Source organism: Diplotaxodon limnothrissa, linkage group LG7, assembly GCF_057381915.1.
Source record: "Diplotaxodon limnothrissa isolate DT_005_m linkage group LG7, D_limnothrissa_male_GT1.1, whole genome shotgun sequence".
Classification (NCBI taxonomy): Eukaryota; Metazoa; Chordata; class Actinopteri; order Cichliformes; family Cichlidae; genus Diplotaxodon; species Diplotaxodon limnothrissa.
Genome location: NC_140602.1, coordinates 42,991,749 through 43,010,730, shown reverse-complemented (window position 1 = coordinate 43,010,730; position 18,982 = coordinate 42,991,749). Strand labels below are relative to the sequence as shown.

Here is an 18,982-nt window from a genome sequence, read left to right as displayed (position 1 = left end):
ATCTGAGGAGGCAGACCGTGCGGTGGTGTGTGTGGTGGACCCAGGTGCGAACACACGAGAGTAGACTGGAGTAAACTTAACTGAAAGCGAGCCTTTATTGTGGCCGGTGACAAGGAGTGCAGATAAGGCAGAAACGCAGTGACAAACTAAATTATGACTAAACTGGGAAAGTAAAACTAGGAAAAACTATGAAGACACAGGAAACCATAACTATGAATACTAAGACTGGCTGTGACAACATGGAGGGTGGGAACACAGATGACGCGACACAGACTACATGAAACACAGAGACTAAATACACATCAGGGATGATCAGGGGAAGTGGCCACACATGGGAGCACAGCTGACACACATGAACCTAACGACAGGACAGGAGAGGTGAAACTAAATACACTGACATTGAATACAGACTTTCAAAATAAAACAGGAAACATGGAGATTAGACATGACATGAACTAACATAACCACGCAGACATGACGCATGAACCAGGGAGACTTAGTACAGGGGGAGATGACTTAAACTAAGGAACAAGACTATACAGCAATCTAGAAATTAACTAGGTGAGCTAAACTAGGGCACAAATGAATACAAAAGATACATATAAGAACTCAAACACTGGGTCACAGACCCAGCCCATGACAAGTAGGCCAGCTCTAATAATTTAGCATTAGCTTCGCGGGCCAAATGTAATTAAGCAGAGTTTGACACCTATGTTTTAGAAGAACAAGAACAAAAGTTATTTAGTTTAAAAACATAAAAGTTTTTTCTTTATTATAAAACTGTGGAAAAGTCTTTAACCAACACTCATTCATTTATATTTTCTTACATTTCCAACCTGTCTTGAGCGATAGTTTTCCAAGATTTTCCAAGACGTCTTTCAAAGCTTTCTTTGGACACCGGCATGTTTCAGAGCAGTATCTGACAGTCATGTCCTTAAGAACTCCTTCAAAGACCTGATGACTGTCAATAATCCATTCTCAAAAGGTAACAGAGAAAATTACACAAGAACTGGTCCAGAAATTAGTGGCCAACGAGTCACAGTGGAATAAAAATAAAAATAAAAAAAATTGATTGGAACTAGAAAGTGCATTTTCTAAAGAAACTGCAGTGTGAATGCTGAAATCTGAAGGTATGCACTGAAATGAATTAATTGCTGAATTTTAAGTTAAAAATGTTGAATGAGATGGAAAAAAAATTTTCATCTGAAAACAAAAGTGCAGAACTGTTGAAAGTTGAATAGTTAGAAAGTAGGTACCTTAAAGTACCTTAAAGTTTTTTTAAGGTACAGTAGAAAAGCATATAAAGATGATCACATCTTTATATGCTTTTCTACTGTACCTTAAAAAAAAAAAAACCCTGACTAATAACAAAAGAATACATCTGAATGCATATTGAAATATTCTTTTTATCACTACAAAAGTGGGATTATTCATTTTAAGTGTCTAAACTCAAGAATCTTACATTCTTGAAAGAAAAACCAGAACATCTTGACGTCTACTCTGATCTGCTGGGTGTGTAGATCAGTGACTTCTTGTCAGGCAGGAAGTCAGTAAAATAAGGCTCAAGCGATGGACAGCAGCCTCTTGCCAGAGAACAGTGTGAAAAACAGTCTGTGTGGGGTCATCAACATCTTCTTAGCAGCGATCATGGCACAATGCAGTCTGCTTTTACTAAACTAATTCACTGAAACACAAACAAACACTCTGAAGAGTGATGACTTGGAAACCAATACAGACTCAAGATGCTTCTAATAACAGTAAAAACAAGGAACTTCGCTCAAAACAGGAATGCAATCACAGTAAAAACTTTTATTCTCCTCCTCATCTTTCTCCATTTTCTTCAGTTGGAATTTACTAATTTAGTGTTGCCCCCTCAAATCATTTGAAGTAAATGTAAATACATTTTTTAATTAAATTAAATAAGACTCTCCAAGTTTGCAAAGCATTTAAAACATTCAGGATTAACAAACCCCCACAAAACACTGAACTAATTAACTGATTTTTTTTTTTCTTCAACCTATTTAATTTTCATCTTTAACTAATTACTTAAAGATAAACAAAAGATTAAAAAAATACATTAGATAAATAACTAAATAAATAGAAATGCTGGGAAAATAATAAAGGACGTTACTCCTCTGGCATCAGAATGTCTGTTACGGTGCCGTGTTCGTAATTTAGCAGGATCACTGAAGGGAGGATGTCTGGGAACACCTTTAGCCATACAGCAGATGACACTATGTGGAATGTCATCCGAGTCCAGGACCTCTTGGTCTTGGCCAATGGTTCTGTAACCTCTTGGTTTAATCTCATGGATCCCACTTCCAGGCTGTAGATAATAAAAAAAAAAAAAAAGAAAAGAAAAAGAACTTCATGGCCAGTTTAAGACCAGTACTAAAAGCATGAAGACACTGCATAAAGTAATTTACCGACCTTAACCACAGTAAATGCTGATGTATGAAGTGCAAAGCCATATGAGTGCGAGTTGTTTCCTTTCAAATTAGTGATCTCTACAGGTGATCCAATATTGCCCCAGTTCCTTTTCAGTTTTTTTTCAAGGGTTCCATCTAAATGTGACAGAGAAGGACAATTATTTTAAAAAATGGACACAAATCTGCATATTGCAGCAGATAACCGTGTCCCATTTTAACTTGTATATAGTTAAAATTTCGCTCTCCATGCTTTAAATCTCAAAAGAACTATCCTCTTTCTGTTGTCATACTCTGATTTTCATTTATATGATTTTTGTTTTGAAAGTGCCCTAAAATTGGTGTGTTAGCTTTAACTTGGAACAGTAAAAACAAAACGTATAAAACCTTAAGCTACATCTAAATGTGTTAGTAGTAAATTAATGTGGGGAAACTTACTGTTATGGCAAATGCAGATGGACCCAGGGAGCAGAACGCACGGAGGCAGAGTTGCTGTGAAGACAGTTTATTTACAGCGATGGGGAGGTATTAACAAGGACAAAGTATATACAACAGCGTATGAATGGGGACGCAGAGCCAGGACGTGCAGGTGACGGAAACACACACAAGTAATGCACTCGATCTAAAAAAAGGAAGAGGGACGTGAGAATTAGGAGGGTCTTGCCCGATAACCGAGAAAAGCTTAAAGTAAACTTTACAGAGAGTTGGAGAGCTTACTTGGTACTGTTTATTGCCAAAACCTCCAGACAGAAAACAAACCAGACGAGGCGAAATCCTAGGGAGGAAACAAAACTCCTTACAGTCACCAGAAATAATCCAACGGCTCCAGCAGGCAGGGGCAGAATTACAGACTCTCCAAAAACTTCTGTCACGTAGCTCCTAAAGAACACTTCAGAAGAATGCATCTGATGAGTAACAGGTGTGCCAGGTTCAATGACTTACTGCCCCGCCTACCTATACTAAAAGGGAGGCACCCAAAAACACATACAGACAAAAACACCACATAACCAGAACCCAACTCCTAACACTTACAGCTGTTACCCATCCCTTCACTGTCACATACATCATCTGTGACTGGCTGATGTTGGTTAGTGAGATCGAGGTGGTAGGTGGCTCCAGAAGCAGCCTTGCTTCGTCCTCCAGCTGCTGACTGACCTGGATGGGCACACTGACTTACACTGCCGTGTCCTTACTGGAAAGCATTGTTCTTGTGCTTCCAAATGTGGTCATTCTAAAATTTCTAATTGTATATGTTTTACCCTCTTTAATTTGGGAGGCCAAGCTTTCAAATATAACAAATCTGAACACATTTGTCCCGTCACATACTGCTGCACTTGTATTATTGTGGACAGCTTTGGGCCTTGCACTTCCATCAGAGAAATGCCAGCCAGTGACTTTAGGGGTTTCTTTAAGATACACCACTTTCACCGTTAGGGGTGGCAGCCTCTTGTATGGCTCACTGGTATTGCGATGAGGTTTTGATGAAGCCATTCTGAAATTACACACACAAACACACCCGCACACAGAGAGAGAGTTTTACGAGACACGATAATGTCCATTCGATTAAATAGGACAAACACAAAAACCTGATGTTTTATATATTTCCCTTGAGCCTGTGAATTAAAAATAATCTTGATGTTTGTGTAGGCCCTCGGTCATCTTATGCATGTTAGTGTTAAAAACGTGAAAGAAGGGAAGGTCTTGATAGGTTAAAGAAGTCCAATCATATTCTTTTAAGCTCTTAAGACGTCTTTCTTGATATCACACACTCCGTGCAGTAGGAGGTGCCACATATTTTTAACTCTGAATTCATGCATGCCAGGAACAGAGTAAGTGCTGCAGCTTCGGATCCCACGGAGTCACGGGGAGCTCATAACATGGCACGGGGCAACTGAGAGAAAATTGTAAACCCGAACATGCATGTAAGACTTATACGTTTTTCAATGCTCTCTGTGTTAATAACTTGTAATGTAAACGTCACAGTTAATTAGCCAAGAGTGCACAACAAATACATTGCTGTCAGAGTGACATTTCCATGATAAAATCAACCTTAAATGACATTCAGCTGTGATTAAACAAAATCAAATCCCACGGATTCCTACTAAAGCTTTAGCCTGTAATCCAAACCATTCACTGTACTTTCCTATGAATCGCTTTACTATTTAAAAAAACAAAAACAGTAGCTGAATTAAATCCATTTTCAATTATAAAAAGAACCAATCTATTTTCTCTTTATTGATAGAATCTTGCAGGAAATACACATCACATTTTGGATTTAAAAAAGCAGGATGTCACAGAGAAAAAAAGGCATTTTATTTTCATTCACACATGAAAAATCTTACAGTCGAATGAATATGTGCACTGTGAGAACAGACCAAGATTACACGTTTTTTACAATTTGTAGAAGCAGGCTCCCAGGAGAAGCCCGAAGCCCAAGGTATCTCTGTTAAAAAAAAAAAAAATCAGGAACAATGTCCATCTCAAACTCTGCAAAGACTATTTGCATAGCCTGCATTTGATTTGAATAAATATCTGGCGGAGACTGTAGTGACAGATTGCTCAAAATAACTTGATAAATGTTGCATATTCTCTGACAAATTGCACAGAGTCCTCAGGTATTCTCTAGAGGAGTCCTACAAAAAGTACAAAAGGCTGGAAAAGAATAGAATTACTAACAAGAAACAGTCCCTCCTGTACTGGTTTTTACCCTGAACTGAGCAATATCTGGAGCTGTTTCTGCAGGAGCAACAGAACTGTTGAAATGTAAGAGGAGATGAAAATGCAGTTGTCTTGAATTTGAAATGTGGAAATAAGTAACGTAGCATAGAGAGTGTTTGAGCACATGAATGCAAGAGTGTAAAACTGTGTGGCTAGCGGTCAGTGTACCTGCTACGGTGCTGCAAAGATGTGAAATTCGCACAGGTGCTTATGGCTTAGTTAACATAAGCAGAGCCCTTATAATTAAGAAGTATGTCACATTGTGTTATTTGTATGCTAAGAATATCTGTTAAAAGGCATATAGCCTTCTGTAGTCTACATCACCGTTTTATGTTCTGGTCTTTGCATACATCACGATAACTGAAAAAAAATGAAAAGGAAAAAAGTGGCTAATGTTTAAAAAAAAAACAGTAAAAAGTTCTAAGGTAGAACTGCACAGGCTTCAGTTCATAGGTACAAGAGGGTGATATCTCAATCCCTTCATAAGAATCTTGGAGCCTCTTAATCATGTCACTGAGGAGTGAGAATTTCACCATCACTGCTGTACCACGATTACGTGACCATAGTGGTAGAGGAAGACCACTGGGTGTTCTGGAGTGTGGATCAAAGAAACCATATTTGCCTGAATTGGATCTGAACACTGCGATACACAATCCACTCATAATCAGTAAGGCATACTGCACATCTGACAACAGGCAGCTCAGTCCTGCTTCTAAGATCAGAAATGTATCTACTGTTTCCTCTGGAGGTTCTTCATATGTCCCATACCGGGAAGGCTGTGTCATGTCAACATGATATATAGACCTGCGATCATCAACTTTGTCTGGAAGCTCATCGGTTGCCAAATGAATATTTTTTGGAAATCTTTTCTTGGCCTCTTTGTACATCATATCACCTTTATCCAAGACCAGATTAAGGTCAGCCGTAGTCAAGTTTTCATTCGCATGAATCAAAGCAAGAAATATGAGTGAGTTGCATATGCACTGACTGTTTCTAGAGTCTTCATATTTAGGATGAGCCTGGCTGCACAGACATGTGTTACAGAGGGCTGGTTTTCAAGGTTCACTGTTTCTGCCTATTCCTCTGCGGGGCAACCTGCATATGGCCAATAAAGCATTCATTCATTCATTCATTTACAGCATCAGCATAAGATACCTGTTGTACATGTGCAGGAACATGTTGACCTGCCTGTTTGACACCATCAGCATTGGTCTTTGCAGACACACTGTCTTCTCTGAGGAAAATCACACTCAGCTTGTTCACATGTTGGTACACTGTGAAACTCATGGAAATTCTTCCAGCGAGCGTTATACTTCTGCAAGCCTTAGCATTGCTGCTAGAGTTAACACTGCAGCTAGCGCTAGCAGCGCTAGCTCTCTTGCTGTTAAAAGTGAGCCACACTGGCAATAACAAAGCTCATTTGTTACTTTTGTCTCACTGAACACCAATAACTATCACAGGAATACTCTTCTTGGCAGGTAACAACTGCTAAGACATTATAGCTAGCGTTAGCATTGTTGCTAGCATTAGCATTGTTGCTAATGTTAGCACTGTTACTAACATTGCTAACGTTAGCACTGCTGCTAACAATAAATTTTATAAACCTAAGTCATAGAAACGTCATTCTTTTTTAATCTTTCTTTTTTCTTTTAACTTTGCTGAACTTTAAAAGGACTTGTCATGTGAGTTTAAATGTCAGACATGTATTTTTACCAACACAAAAATAAAACAGTCCAGCACTGAGTGTATTGTACTTACCACAGCAGAGAGCAAAGCGGAATGAGGACAGTTGGGCTCAGTGATGGGTTAAAAACAGATGAGGCGTCCGGGTGGTGCTTGGAAATTTGAGAGTCAGTTTGAATACCAATCAATAATGGCATCTGTGAGTATTTATGGTCGTGTCCAAATTCATGGGCTGAAGAACAATACTGTGAATGCTTTTCAAGCATTCAAACTAATTATGAATGCAGAAAAGTAATATCAGGTTTTGGATCCACCATGCATTACCATCTGCAAAGTGTCTGATTGGCAGTGGCACCGCTAATTCAGTAAAATTGTACCTGGATAAAAAACACACAACAGAACACAAGAGTCATGGATTGGACTCCCCAGAGCACAGACCTCAACTCTTGTGTATTGTATTTTCATGTATGTTTGCACCTTTTACCCAACAACATATAAATAAATGAGGGGTCACATGAAGACTTTTTCACAGTACTTTATATATGCGCATTAAGGAAAAACTCTTTATGCGTTACACTGTGGTAATAAATAGTTGTTGTTTGTTTTTTTTTTCCATTTGCACCATCCTCCATCTGTAACCAGGTGTTCCACCTCTGGAAAAGCAGACTCGTGAAATAAGTGACCTTGTCTCATATGGCCAACATCATCAGGACTGTGCCATAGAGGTCCACTAATGCACATTAATCCTCCAACACAATGACCCCAATCCCTTAAATCTGTCAACAGGGAGCTGATGCTCCAGATTACAGATCGAGCTGTAATGATACTAAGGAACTCCTGTCTCGTTTGAAAATTCACACACAATTTATGATTTACAAACTTCATTATATGCAGTAGTAATGGCTGCTGTGCGTCTGGATCTCAGTGGATTACCGTACTGCCAGTATAAAGTGGCTGGGATTATACTTTATAATGCTGTTTTCCAACCGCTCCTTTTTCAGCAAAATCTTGTATGAAGAGTATGAGTAACTGAAATCCTCTCTCAAAACTGTGATAAAGCCAAACATTTCACGCTGACATCATCTAAATGGCATTTAGTTTATATGTAGGAGACCGAGATTGGATGAATCTGACAGCAAAAAGGTTTCCAAAAAGCCACAGCATTTCAGTGGAAAAGCACGGTGAGACATATTTTGTTATTGTTGTCACACAAACTGTGCAGCTTTTATATCTTAATCAGTTCTGTGTCTGAACTTTTGAGTTCGGAATTCTGCCCTGTTTGATACAGAAGGTCCACAATCAAAGATGCTCAGCTATGATCCAGCACAGAGACAGCTTTAAATCACCGCTTATCTCTGTTTGTTTACTTTTTCTACTGTTGCTGGACAGATAAATCGACTGGAAAGGAGAGACGGGTTGTGCACATACAAAAACGCTGGGCCTGTAGGTAGAGAATTTGGGAGAAAGTTATTAAAATTGCTTTTATCAACACTCTAAATCCACCCGATGCTGTTGTGCAGCAGAGAGTGACAATGTGCGCTGACATATCCAAAGCTGCCAATTCCTGAGGTGCGTGGCATCAGATTATCTGGGCTTCTTTAAGCTGGTGAGGTTGTTTATGCATCACAGTTACAGAATGCAATTTTAAAAAGGTGTAGCTGTGGTCACCTCAGAGACACAGGAAGGGGGGCTGGAGAAAAAGAGACAAATGAGCCATGAGATATAATATGCAAGCCTGAACCATTGATAAAATACCTGGAATTCTTTGGGGACACAGTCAGGCTACACAGAATGAGAATCAGTTTTTTTCTGCTGAGTTTTTTCATCCTCTCAGTGTACAAGTCATTTTATACAGCAGGACAAAATCCTGGCAGGCACAACAAATACATTGCTGTCAGAGTGACATTTCCATGATAAAATCAACCTTAAATGACATTCAGCTGTGATTAAACAAAATCAAATCCCACGGATTCCTACTAAAGCTTTAGCCTGTAATCCAAACCATTCACTGTACTTTCCTATGAATCGCTTTACTATTTAAAAAAAACAAAAACAGTAGCTGAATTAAATCCATTTTCAATTATAAAAAGAACCAATCTATTTTCTCTTTATTGATAGAATCTTGCAGGAAATACACATCACATTTTGGATTTAAAAAAGCAGGATGTCACAGAGAAAAAAAGGCATTTTATTTTCATTCACACATGAAAAATCTTACAGTCGAATGAATATGTGCACTGTGAGAACAGACCAAGATTACACGTTTTTTACAATTTGTAGAAGCAGGCTCCCAGGAGAAGCCCGAAGCCCAAGGTATCTCTGTTAAAAAAAAAAAAAATCAGGAACAATGTCCATCTCAAACTCTGCAAAGACTATTTGCATAGCCTGCATTTGATTTGAATAAATATCTGGCGGAGACTGTAGTGACAGATTGCTCAAAATAACTTGATAAATGTTGCATATTCTCTGACAAATTGCACAGAGTCCTCAGGTATTCTCTAGAGGAGTCCTACAAAAAGTACAAAAGGCTGGAAAAGAATAGAATTACTAACAAGAAACAGTCCCTCCTGTACTGGTTTTTACCCTGAACTGAGCAATATCTGGAGCTGTTTCTGCAGGAGCAACAGAACTGTTGAAATGTAAGAGGAGATGAAAATGCAGTTGTCTTGAATTTGAAATGTGGAAATAAGTAACGTAGCATAGAGAGTGTTTATTAATATTTACAGAAATAAATCGGAGCCTATAGATTTCTTTTATCAGAGGATAAAACATGCAAATTTCTTTTAATCTTACTAATAAACATCACTTCATTTTCATGTGCACAGGTTTGCACATTATATAGAAAATGTCATTCACGTAATCACATATACATCCTTTTCCCTTTTTTTTTAATAAAGAAAAATTAAAGACTTTGTTTTCCTTTTATACATCCTTTACACATACACACACCTAAACAAACTCACAGGGGTTCTCCTAGAGGTTTCACTACAGGCCATGGCATGTCAGGCAAAGGTGTTTGAGGTTCAGCGGGGGCCTGCTGTTGCTTTTGCTTCTGCTGGTTGGCCCAGTCTAACTCAACACCGTTATTCTTTAGCGCAGCCAAGTGCTTGATGTCCAGCGTGGTGAAGGTGGTGAACTGGACCTGGTTTCTCTTACTGGTGGGGGAATGAAGAGGTTCACTGCGGTGTGGCCTCGCCAGTAGGGTAGCTGAACGATTTGCCATGGGGTCAATTGCCTTTCCTTGAAACTGCTGGTGCTGAGAGCTGTTCCTGCTTCGTCCTAAGGTTGCAGTTCTTTCTGGGACAGCCGCAGCGCTCACTGTAGGCAGATTGCCTTCCAGGCTGCGATGACCCATAGAATCTATCGAGTGGCGGGACTGCAGAGGGCAATGAGGCTCACGTTTTAGTGTGGACACTTGAGCCGGGGCACCTGAGGCAGGAGCACTGTGATTGCTGTTCCCAAGCCAAACCCAGTCGTGTTTGTGATCCTTTGTGTCTCCACTGGGGGCTGTGCCTGCCTGTATGGGGGTCTTTTGTTTCCTGAAACAGAGACTATAAGAAGCACAATTGAGCAGAAAAGCCAAGATGGCAACACAGGAGACCCCCACCAAGGCATACATGCCAATTTCCATGTCAGTCATAGCTTTGAATGTCCTAATGAGGTCACTCTCAATTACTTTGGGAGTTTTAGATTTAGGAGGCTCCTTTTCGGGTCTAACTTCTACCTTAGGAGTATCATTCTCAGGAGAGGCATTGGGGTTGTCAAGCATGTTTCCATAACTTACCCCAGGCCCTTCCTCTTTACGGACAACACCCACTGTTGCTGTGGGTTTGGCAGTGCTAAGTTGTGTATTTAAGTTTAATTCCTTTATTCTTGTAGGTGAAGCTGCAGTAGAAACAGTATAGGTGGAACCTTTTGGCGCTTTGGTTGCCTTTCCGATCCAGACAAGATGGGCCTGTGGATTTCTAGTTGAAAATGTCGTTGGAGTGGTAGTTTTTACCAGAATAGACTCTTGCTGATCAGATATGTTGGCCCTGTTGAGCTGTTTATCCATCTCTGTGGCAGCAGTACTTGTTTTGCCCATCTCTTTTGATGCACTGCCATTTAAATCCTTACTTCTGTCAGTGCTTCCTTTCCCTTCTCTTGCTACACTTTTGCTACTACTCTGTAAGTTGATCTTGAGAAGCCCCGAGCCCACTGCCAGCTTGCTCTTCCTTTTAGATTTTTGGCATTCCTCACAGATCCTCAGCTCCACTCTCACTGGCGCCCCCTGGCCTTCACTTTCACCCTCTGCTACTACAAATGCTGACTGTGGAGTGCGGCGTATTGTGGCCACCCGCTCATCTGGGGTAGAAACAGTCAGAGAGTAGATACTGCGGTCAAACAGGTCCAGTGGAGCAACTGCCCCATCGCTGAAAGAAACCCAGCAGCTGACCAATGCTTCCTATGAAAGAAAGAAAAAAGGTTATATGTAGAAAATCAGGTCAGAATACCGGTGGTACATCAATACCTCCCTTGGGCTATAGTCTCATTATTGTTAATAACATTAAACTGCCTATGCCAATCCCTTTAAAGTATATAATATCAATGTTAATCTCTTCATAGTAAATGCCAGTAAGTAGTTTATCTAAAGTTATCCACTCTGGTTGAATTGCATTTCATACCATAAAGATATTATGAGAGTCTTATAAACGTCCTTCAAAAAGAAACCCAAAAAAGAAAAATTAATTAACATGGGTCACATTAAGAACAGAATTGGCCAGTCAAATTACATTAATGCACAGTGACCTATTTCCTGTAGCTAATGTGAGTTACTGACTCGCCAAAGACCTAACCTATATTTTGGATTTGAATACATTATAAATGGCCCTAAGCAAAACATTAACACCCCGCCATCACAGACACAATTGGCTGGTCATGGGCACTGGCATGGTTCTAATAGTTTGTTATTGACGGGGCAGATCAGCAACAGTCACTGTGTACTGGAGGTAAAGTGAGTTGTCGTTCCAGCAGCTATGGACCGCCTAATTGCTGCCCCATGCCTGCGACAGGGAGCTGGTTTAAAATGGGCAGGCTGCCATGGCTAAATGTGTGAGTGAGCTTTTAAAATGATCATCTATGCACCCTGTCTGCCTTTCCCGCTCTTTCACACAGCATGGTGGTTGGAGATGATGGTCGAGGCTGTGAACACAAAGAACTCCTATTCAAAGAGGCGAGGAGAAAACACCAATATTATTAAACCCCTGAGGTCACTGGTATGGGAATCTGCTCTGCTGCGGCAGTACTTTTAATTCAAGTTCTTTCTGTAGGAGGCCATTATATCTGTGTTGCAGGATGAATATTTAGGATATGTTAATAACGTACTACTTTATTATGGCAAGTTCAAGTGTAATTTTAAGGGCTGTCTCAAAAGGTTTTCAATGAGAAACATGTTTTTATGTTGCTTATACTACCTCTGCTCCTTGTGTGCAGGAACAGCTGAACCCTAACTGGAAAAACCCTTAAATGAATGCTGAACAGTGCATTTATGACTCAAGGCATTTCTCTTCTTGCACTTTTATTTGCAATCCTTGAAATTCAGACTGCGATTAAAGAAGCTGAAAACCTTCATGATATATGAGAAAGCCAACCTGCAATGCTCTCACACTGGGATGTTTCAGACTATAACAAACCATAAAGGCTTTTCTTCTTCTTCTGCTTTTGGCTTCTCCCTTTAGGTGTCACCATAGTAAATCATCTACCTCTGCCTCTGTCCTAAGCCCCAATCTCAACCCTATTAAACATTTGCGGATTACACTTAAAACCGAGGTCTGTGCCAATTCTGCCAGGAAGGACGGTCAAATATCCAGACAGAATTATGCCAGAAGCTTTTTAATGGCTACCAAAAGCATGCAGTTGAGGTGTAACCTGCTGAGAGGCATCTTACCAATTATTAGTAGAGGTATAAGTATATATTTGAGCCTGTATGTGTACTTTTAGCCATGTGTGGATTAGAGAAAATCTAAAATAACATCAAATTTGTGCACTTAATTCTTGTTTTTTTTAAAGTCACTAAAGACGTGCTGTTTAATCATTCCATCCTGGAAAAAAGTTCAAATAAAACATCAAAACCAAAACCACCATGGCATACATTCCCATAATCAGTATATGTAAATTTCTGAAAACAACTGTATAACACACAAATGACATGTAGTGTATGAGGACTTGTTTTCAAATGAAAAAGTGGAACTTTTTTTCTTTAGTTAGACTTTTTAAATCTGCTAAGAGTACAACAAACAATGTTGGACTACAGAGACAAGACTGTGAATGCAATGATGTTATTTATGCTCTTGCTTTATTATGCATGCATCTGAATAACTGTTTCCAGGCTGGTGTCACTAATAAAAGGAGGGAATTTGTCAGTGGAGCTTGGTGATGAATGCCAGGAGGCTACTTGTTAAATGTCTACACCTCCACAGAACAACGACAGAAAGATGTTTTATGACAAAGGCTTACAAAGTTAAGAAAAAGAAGGAAAAAAGACAGACTGTGCACTCTCACAATCAACATTTAAACACACAAAATCTGCAAATTCTGAGTTCCCGTGATCTTAGCTAAGCTGTCTTATGATATCCTGCCTATGGGGACAAGTCTGATAGACACTTCCACAGCAGCAGATCAGAATTTTCAAAGATGCAATTTTAAAGAAAAGTTCATATCAGGGATTCTCAACTTGTTTTTTTTTTTCTAGGGGCACTCTTGCACACTCTTGCACAATGATATGAGGCTGATCATAATAAAAAATATTATTCATCAGATAAAAATGAAAACGGCAGCATAAAGGCCCTCGCTCATCTTTGATTGAAAGGATGGATGGATGGATGGATGGAAACACAAATGGAAAAACAACTGCCACATACACATAATCAGATGGATAGATGGATGGATGTTTTGGTATAAAGTGGTGTTGAGGGACTTCTTCAAATAACATGAGTGTATTTTCTATCAGTTATCAGTTCAATTTTAGAATACATTTCATGCCCACTTGGTAGATCTACTAATCCTGTTCATTGCAGTGAGGCTAAAAATGAATAACTCTCAAATTAACATGCATGAAAAATTCTATTTTCATGCTTGTTAAGTATCATCATGAACAAATGAGATGTGCTTTAAACTGGCATGCTTTTGTGTGAAACAATTTTCCAGCTGCTCACCTGTTTGCGCTGCACGATCGTCTCCTTAGTGGTTGCCGTGGCAACAATAGCCCTGTTGCTCCCTGGACTGAGCTGCAGGGACAGAGAGAGCCCAGACACCAACTGCACTCCGAGCTGTGTCACACTCACTTTATCATCCACCACCCTGATGCTCGTCTCAGCCAGGACCGCTGACGTCAGAGGGGACAGCACCTGCAACAAGTTCATCCTTCTTCCAGCTAAAGATGGATATTGCACAATGCTCACACCACACTCACACAAACACAGTAAATGACTCACCTGTACAGTGGTAGTGCCCACAGCCCTTCCTTGCAGCAGCACCCCATCCTGCACCCTAGCTACATCCGGATCTGCTATGTTTAGAGAATAGCGTACAAGGTTGGTGACATCTATCTGCCAATCAAAACAAACAGGAAAAAAAGGTTAAGCACTGTGTGGCAAAAGGTCAGGTGACTTTTAATCATAGCACAAGCATATAAAGAAAACCTATCATCCTCTTCTTTTGAAATGTGACATGTATAATTACTATGACTTCCCTATACTTACAAAGCATGACACTGAAGAATGGGCATGTCAAGCCTTATAAAACCTGCTGACAAGTGAGCTTTATTTGGAAATGTTAAAATGCTTGTACCTGCCAATCAGAACCCAGAAAGTATTCAACTGTTTTTTCCCCAGTTAACGGGTCTGGCAGTGCCTCAGTGTCAGGCTGGGCTACAAAGGGTGTGAGCACCCTTACAGTAGAGTGCTGATACTGTAGCATGCAACCCCTGCCTTTCCTCATCTCCTCCTCTTCTTCACTGTCCCATGTAGACCTGACACACACAAAAAGCATAGGGACACAATGAGCTACACGTTTCTTGCAGACAGGTGGCTATAGAAGTATATTGCCTGTTTTAATATGTTTAAATATATACAGTAGTAGACACTTAGCACAGGTTATCAGAATGACTGCAAGCCTTATAAATATATATGTGTTGCAGTTAAGAGTGGAGAAATTATACCAACAAAGTCAGACTTGCTATCTCTACCTGCTTGCAGTGGTGTACATACAACTGACACAAAAAAAATAATTTATTTATTCTTTAACAATAAGGACTGGTGAGCTGAAGGAAAACCGAAGACCAGCAGTGAAGCTGTTGCTATTATAGAGGCACAATGCATGCTGAGTGACCTTTTCCGCTAAATGAATTGAAGTGAAATTAAACAGGATCCCACGGCTGAGTGGTTTGTTTATGGGTGATAGAGGTTAAGCTGTGAACCATCCTCAAACCCCTCAGCAATGATCATATAATTATCATACACGCAGCTGGTCTGCCACACACTGCACCACAGGTGTGCTGGAGGGTTGGAGAATATGTTTTTACACTGCAGGCGCAAAGTTCCTGTCAAGAGCTACAGTCCCAATAAACATCATTATTATATAGCCTAAGGTGAGAGCTTAACGTGATGGAAATGCTGCTTAAATCAGCGTGACTCAACATCAGACAGCAAAGTTACTTTAAATCTAGTTCGTGAAAATAATCAGCATCTTGCTGGCCTTCCATATGCAGGGAATGAACAGGACTTATTTTTTGCTCCATAAGATACTTGTACTAGTTCTGTTCAGAACTTTTGAGCCACCCCTCATTTCTTTATATTTTGCTACCAAGGAGTCAGACTTTTTTGTACTTTTTAAAAGTGGTCATGAGAAATATTTCTCCGGGCTTTCTGGAAGTCTTTCAGAGTTTTTTGGACATTGGCTGCTTTTTCACTTCTCTATCCAGTTCTTGCACTTCATAATACTGACCTATGAATCATTCACCCAGGGATGAACCAGGGTTGCGTCTGCACATAAAAACTAAAGCTTAGTAAAGAAATTGTTTGAAATTGTGTCCTTAGGCACTTTGTTACTAGTTCCCTATCACAAAATACATTATTTGTTCCCATTTATTTTGTTTAGTCTAAAAAATGTCAAAGATAACACAGTTTAATAGGCATTAAAATAATATTTTTGCACCAAACAGGTGATTCCCAAAGAACTATAAACCAAAAGTTGGCATATCACAAGGTGGGTGTGCAATGGACAAGTGTAGAACAGAAGAATAAGTGACATCCGTAAAAAAAAAACAAAAAAAAAAACACTACCTACAAGAAATAAACAGTATCTGAAAATCACATCCACCAAAGACCTGAAACAAGGCCTGAGAAATGCATCTGGCCCTTCAGCAGATCCATCTACTATTTACTGAGTCTTTCAATCTTTCATGAAGCCATTCTCAAAGGAAACAGAGAGAAAAGGCTGAATAAACTTTATTTATACAGCACCGTTCACAGGTCAAAAACTACAAAGTGCTTTACAATAAAAACAGGCATAAGAAACACAGAAGATAAAAACATAAAACAGAATATATATATAACATCATACAACCTAAAACAAGTTAAAAGCCAGTCTGATTAAATGAGTTTTCAGCTGCTTCTTAAAAAAATCAGCAGAATCAAGACAACACAAACAGAGGGAGGGAATTCCGCAATCAGGGACCCACAACTCTAAAGGATTTATCCCCTCTGGTCTTAAAATGAGTTTGTGGGATTGTTAACAGCCTTAGACTGAAAGATCTCAGACTGCGAGAAGAGGTGTAGGATTCTAGAAAGTCAGAAATATAGGCTGGGACTTGACCACGCAGGGCTCTCTGGTACAGAAAACGGCAGCGTTCTGTACCAACTGGAGACGGTCAAGATCCTCTTATTCAAACATTTGAAAAGGCTGTTACACTAATCAAGAAGAGATGAAATAAAGGCATGAATAATCATCTCTAACTCAGCTTTTGACACAAGAGTTTGAAGTTTAGAAATATTTCTAAAAAAAAAAAAAAAAAAAAAAAAAAAAAAAAACCAGTTTCTCATTAATCCACCAGTGGTTTAAAAATGTGTGGCAACAGAGAGTGACAAATCCAAATCTGGACATTTTTGGTTACAATGGTTGTCAATATGTACAGAGGAGTTCAGAAGAGAAGTGCAACAGTGAATGTCAACAGCCACCTCTAAAAAATGGTGGATGCTCTGTCACAGTTTGGTGCTACATTTCACTCAGTGTTGTTGGGGATCGCTTTAAAATTGACTGAATTATGAATGCAGAAAAGTATATCCATGTCAACCCGTAAAATTTGTGCAGGTTACAGAGACTTTACTAGATCACCTGCAAACTGTGACAAACTTTTATAGTTTAAACCCTAAATATGCATTTGGGCAGCATCTTAGGGATTCAAGATATCGACACGCTGTAAACTGTTATGATGTGCGAATGCTGGACTGCCAGAGATGGAATGAAGAGAGACAAATAAAGCTTTCATGGGTACCCATACTTCCAAACCTTTGATAACACGAGTACTTGACCATGCAAAGCCGCTGTTTCCTCTTAAAAAAAAAAAACTGCCAAGGATCTTTGCAATTTTTCCTGCGAACAACTATTAGTTTATTCTTCTTTAGAACCTGTGAACAACTAAGGTTGAAAACTCTGAACCACGACTAGAGTTGGATGTCTTGAGACTGGTCTTGGTCTCGAGACCACTTTTACATGGTCTTGGTCTTGTCTTGGTCTCGATGGACTTTGGTCTTGGTCTTGTCTTGGTCTCGGATTCCTCAGTCTTGTCTCGGTCTTGCTGTCTCAGATCGACACAGTGGTCGGGAGATTTGGAGTCAACAGTATCCATGACACACAACCTAATGTTTGATAATGTGTCATGCGCAAAAGCATCGGCTCGAAGAGCCATGTTTAGAGAGTGCTTTGTAGTCAATCAGAAGAGTCGACTCCCATTGAGCGAGAGCCGGCTCCTCACTTAATTTCCTTTCACTGCTCAGCTCTCACACAGTGGCTCAGCTATGGTCCAATCCCTCCATATTGTGGCCAATCACATGCGAGGATATAGGATAATATCAAAAACAGAGAGGGTGAGAGACGCGACAGTCAAGTGGAGCTTGTGTCTGTCCTCTCAGTAAACGAGTAAGACAGTAGACAGCGGTGAGGAGGGCTGTGCGAGTGCATCGCAAAAAACACATAAATATGCCTGACACCCGTAAACGAAGCAACATCTGGCTGCAGTTTAAGACTTTTTTGTCTCGGTCTTGGTTTTGGTCGCGTCTCGACTTTGTCTTGGTCTTGACTCGGTCTGTCTTGGTCTTGTCTTGGTCTCGATACCCTCTGGTCTTGGTATTGTCTTGGTTTAGGCGGTCTTGACTACAAGTCTAACCATGACTTCACAGGTTATACTGTAGTCAGATTTTGCAATACCATCTGCATCTGAGATAAATGAAGAAACCTTTGACTGCCCTTCAAGAAGTCTGGAGAAGCTAAAAGCTACTTAATTATAAGAAAGCTGTCTAAGAGAGTTCAGGCTGTGCTGACAAAGTGCTCATACCACCTATGAGTTTCAAGCTCATTAGAACTACGCAAACTCTGTTTTTGCTCTTTATTATTTATTTCCATGTATGTTTGGATATGCTTTACTAAATCACTGCAAGAAAAATGTAAAGAAATGAAAGATGGTAAAAGACATTTGCACAGTGATGTATATTTTGCCCTTGATTTTTAAGATTTCAGAGAGTAGCTTTTAAAAACACTGTACCACAAAACATTGAGATTTCTATGTTTCCTCACTTTTCAATTCGTTTTTTCAATAACCCTTAAACCAGCACGCCTTTTTAGGATTGCTAGGCTGCAAATCAATAATCACAGTATTAGTGTTAATTAAACAGTATAAGTGTTCATTGATTACAAGTGTTTTACATTCTACAAGTGTTTAAGAGTTTATTTTGAAACCAAAAGAGAGTAAAAAACATGCTGAGGTGAAAATTTTCCATGAACCTACATAGTTTTTTAAGATATAAACATATGAAAAACCCATAAGAAGTCTGACCTTAAGTTTTACCTCCATTATATTATCTATCTATCTATTGAGAGAGAGAGAGAGAGAGAGAGAGAGA

The 18,982-nt window shown here is 39.6% G+C and overlaps 1 protein-coding gene across 1 annotated transcript in view; it reads right to left on the bottom strand.

The window, feature by feature from the left end:
• Positions 1 to 9,094: 9,094 nt before the first annotated feature.
• The window catches only part of LOC146628843 (transmembrane protein 132D), a 36,095-nt gene continuing 26,207 nt past the window's right edge, over positions 9,095 to 18,982 (bottom strand). The window contains exons 7-11 of the mRNA XM_085358123.1: positions 14,655 to 14,835; positions 14,300 to 14,413; positions 14,021 to 14,212; positions 9,791 to 11,271; positions 9,095 to 9,146 (exon numbers count right to left, since the gene is read on the bottom strand). Of these exons, the coding sequence (XP_085214249.1) occupies positions 9,095 to 9,146; positions 9,791 to 11,271; positions 14,021 to 14,212; positions 14,300 to 14,413; positions 14,655 to 14,835 (2,020 nt within the window). The remainder of the gene's footprint in view (positions 9,147 to 9,790; positions 11,272 to 14,020; positions 14,213 to 14,299; positions 14,414 to 14,654; positions 14,836 to 18,982) is intronic.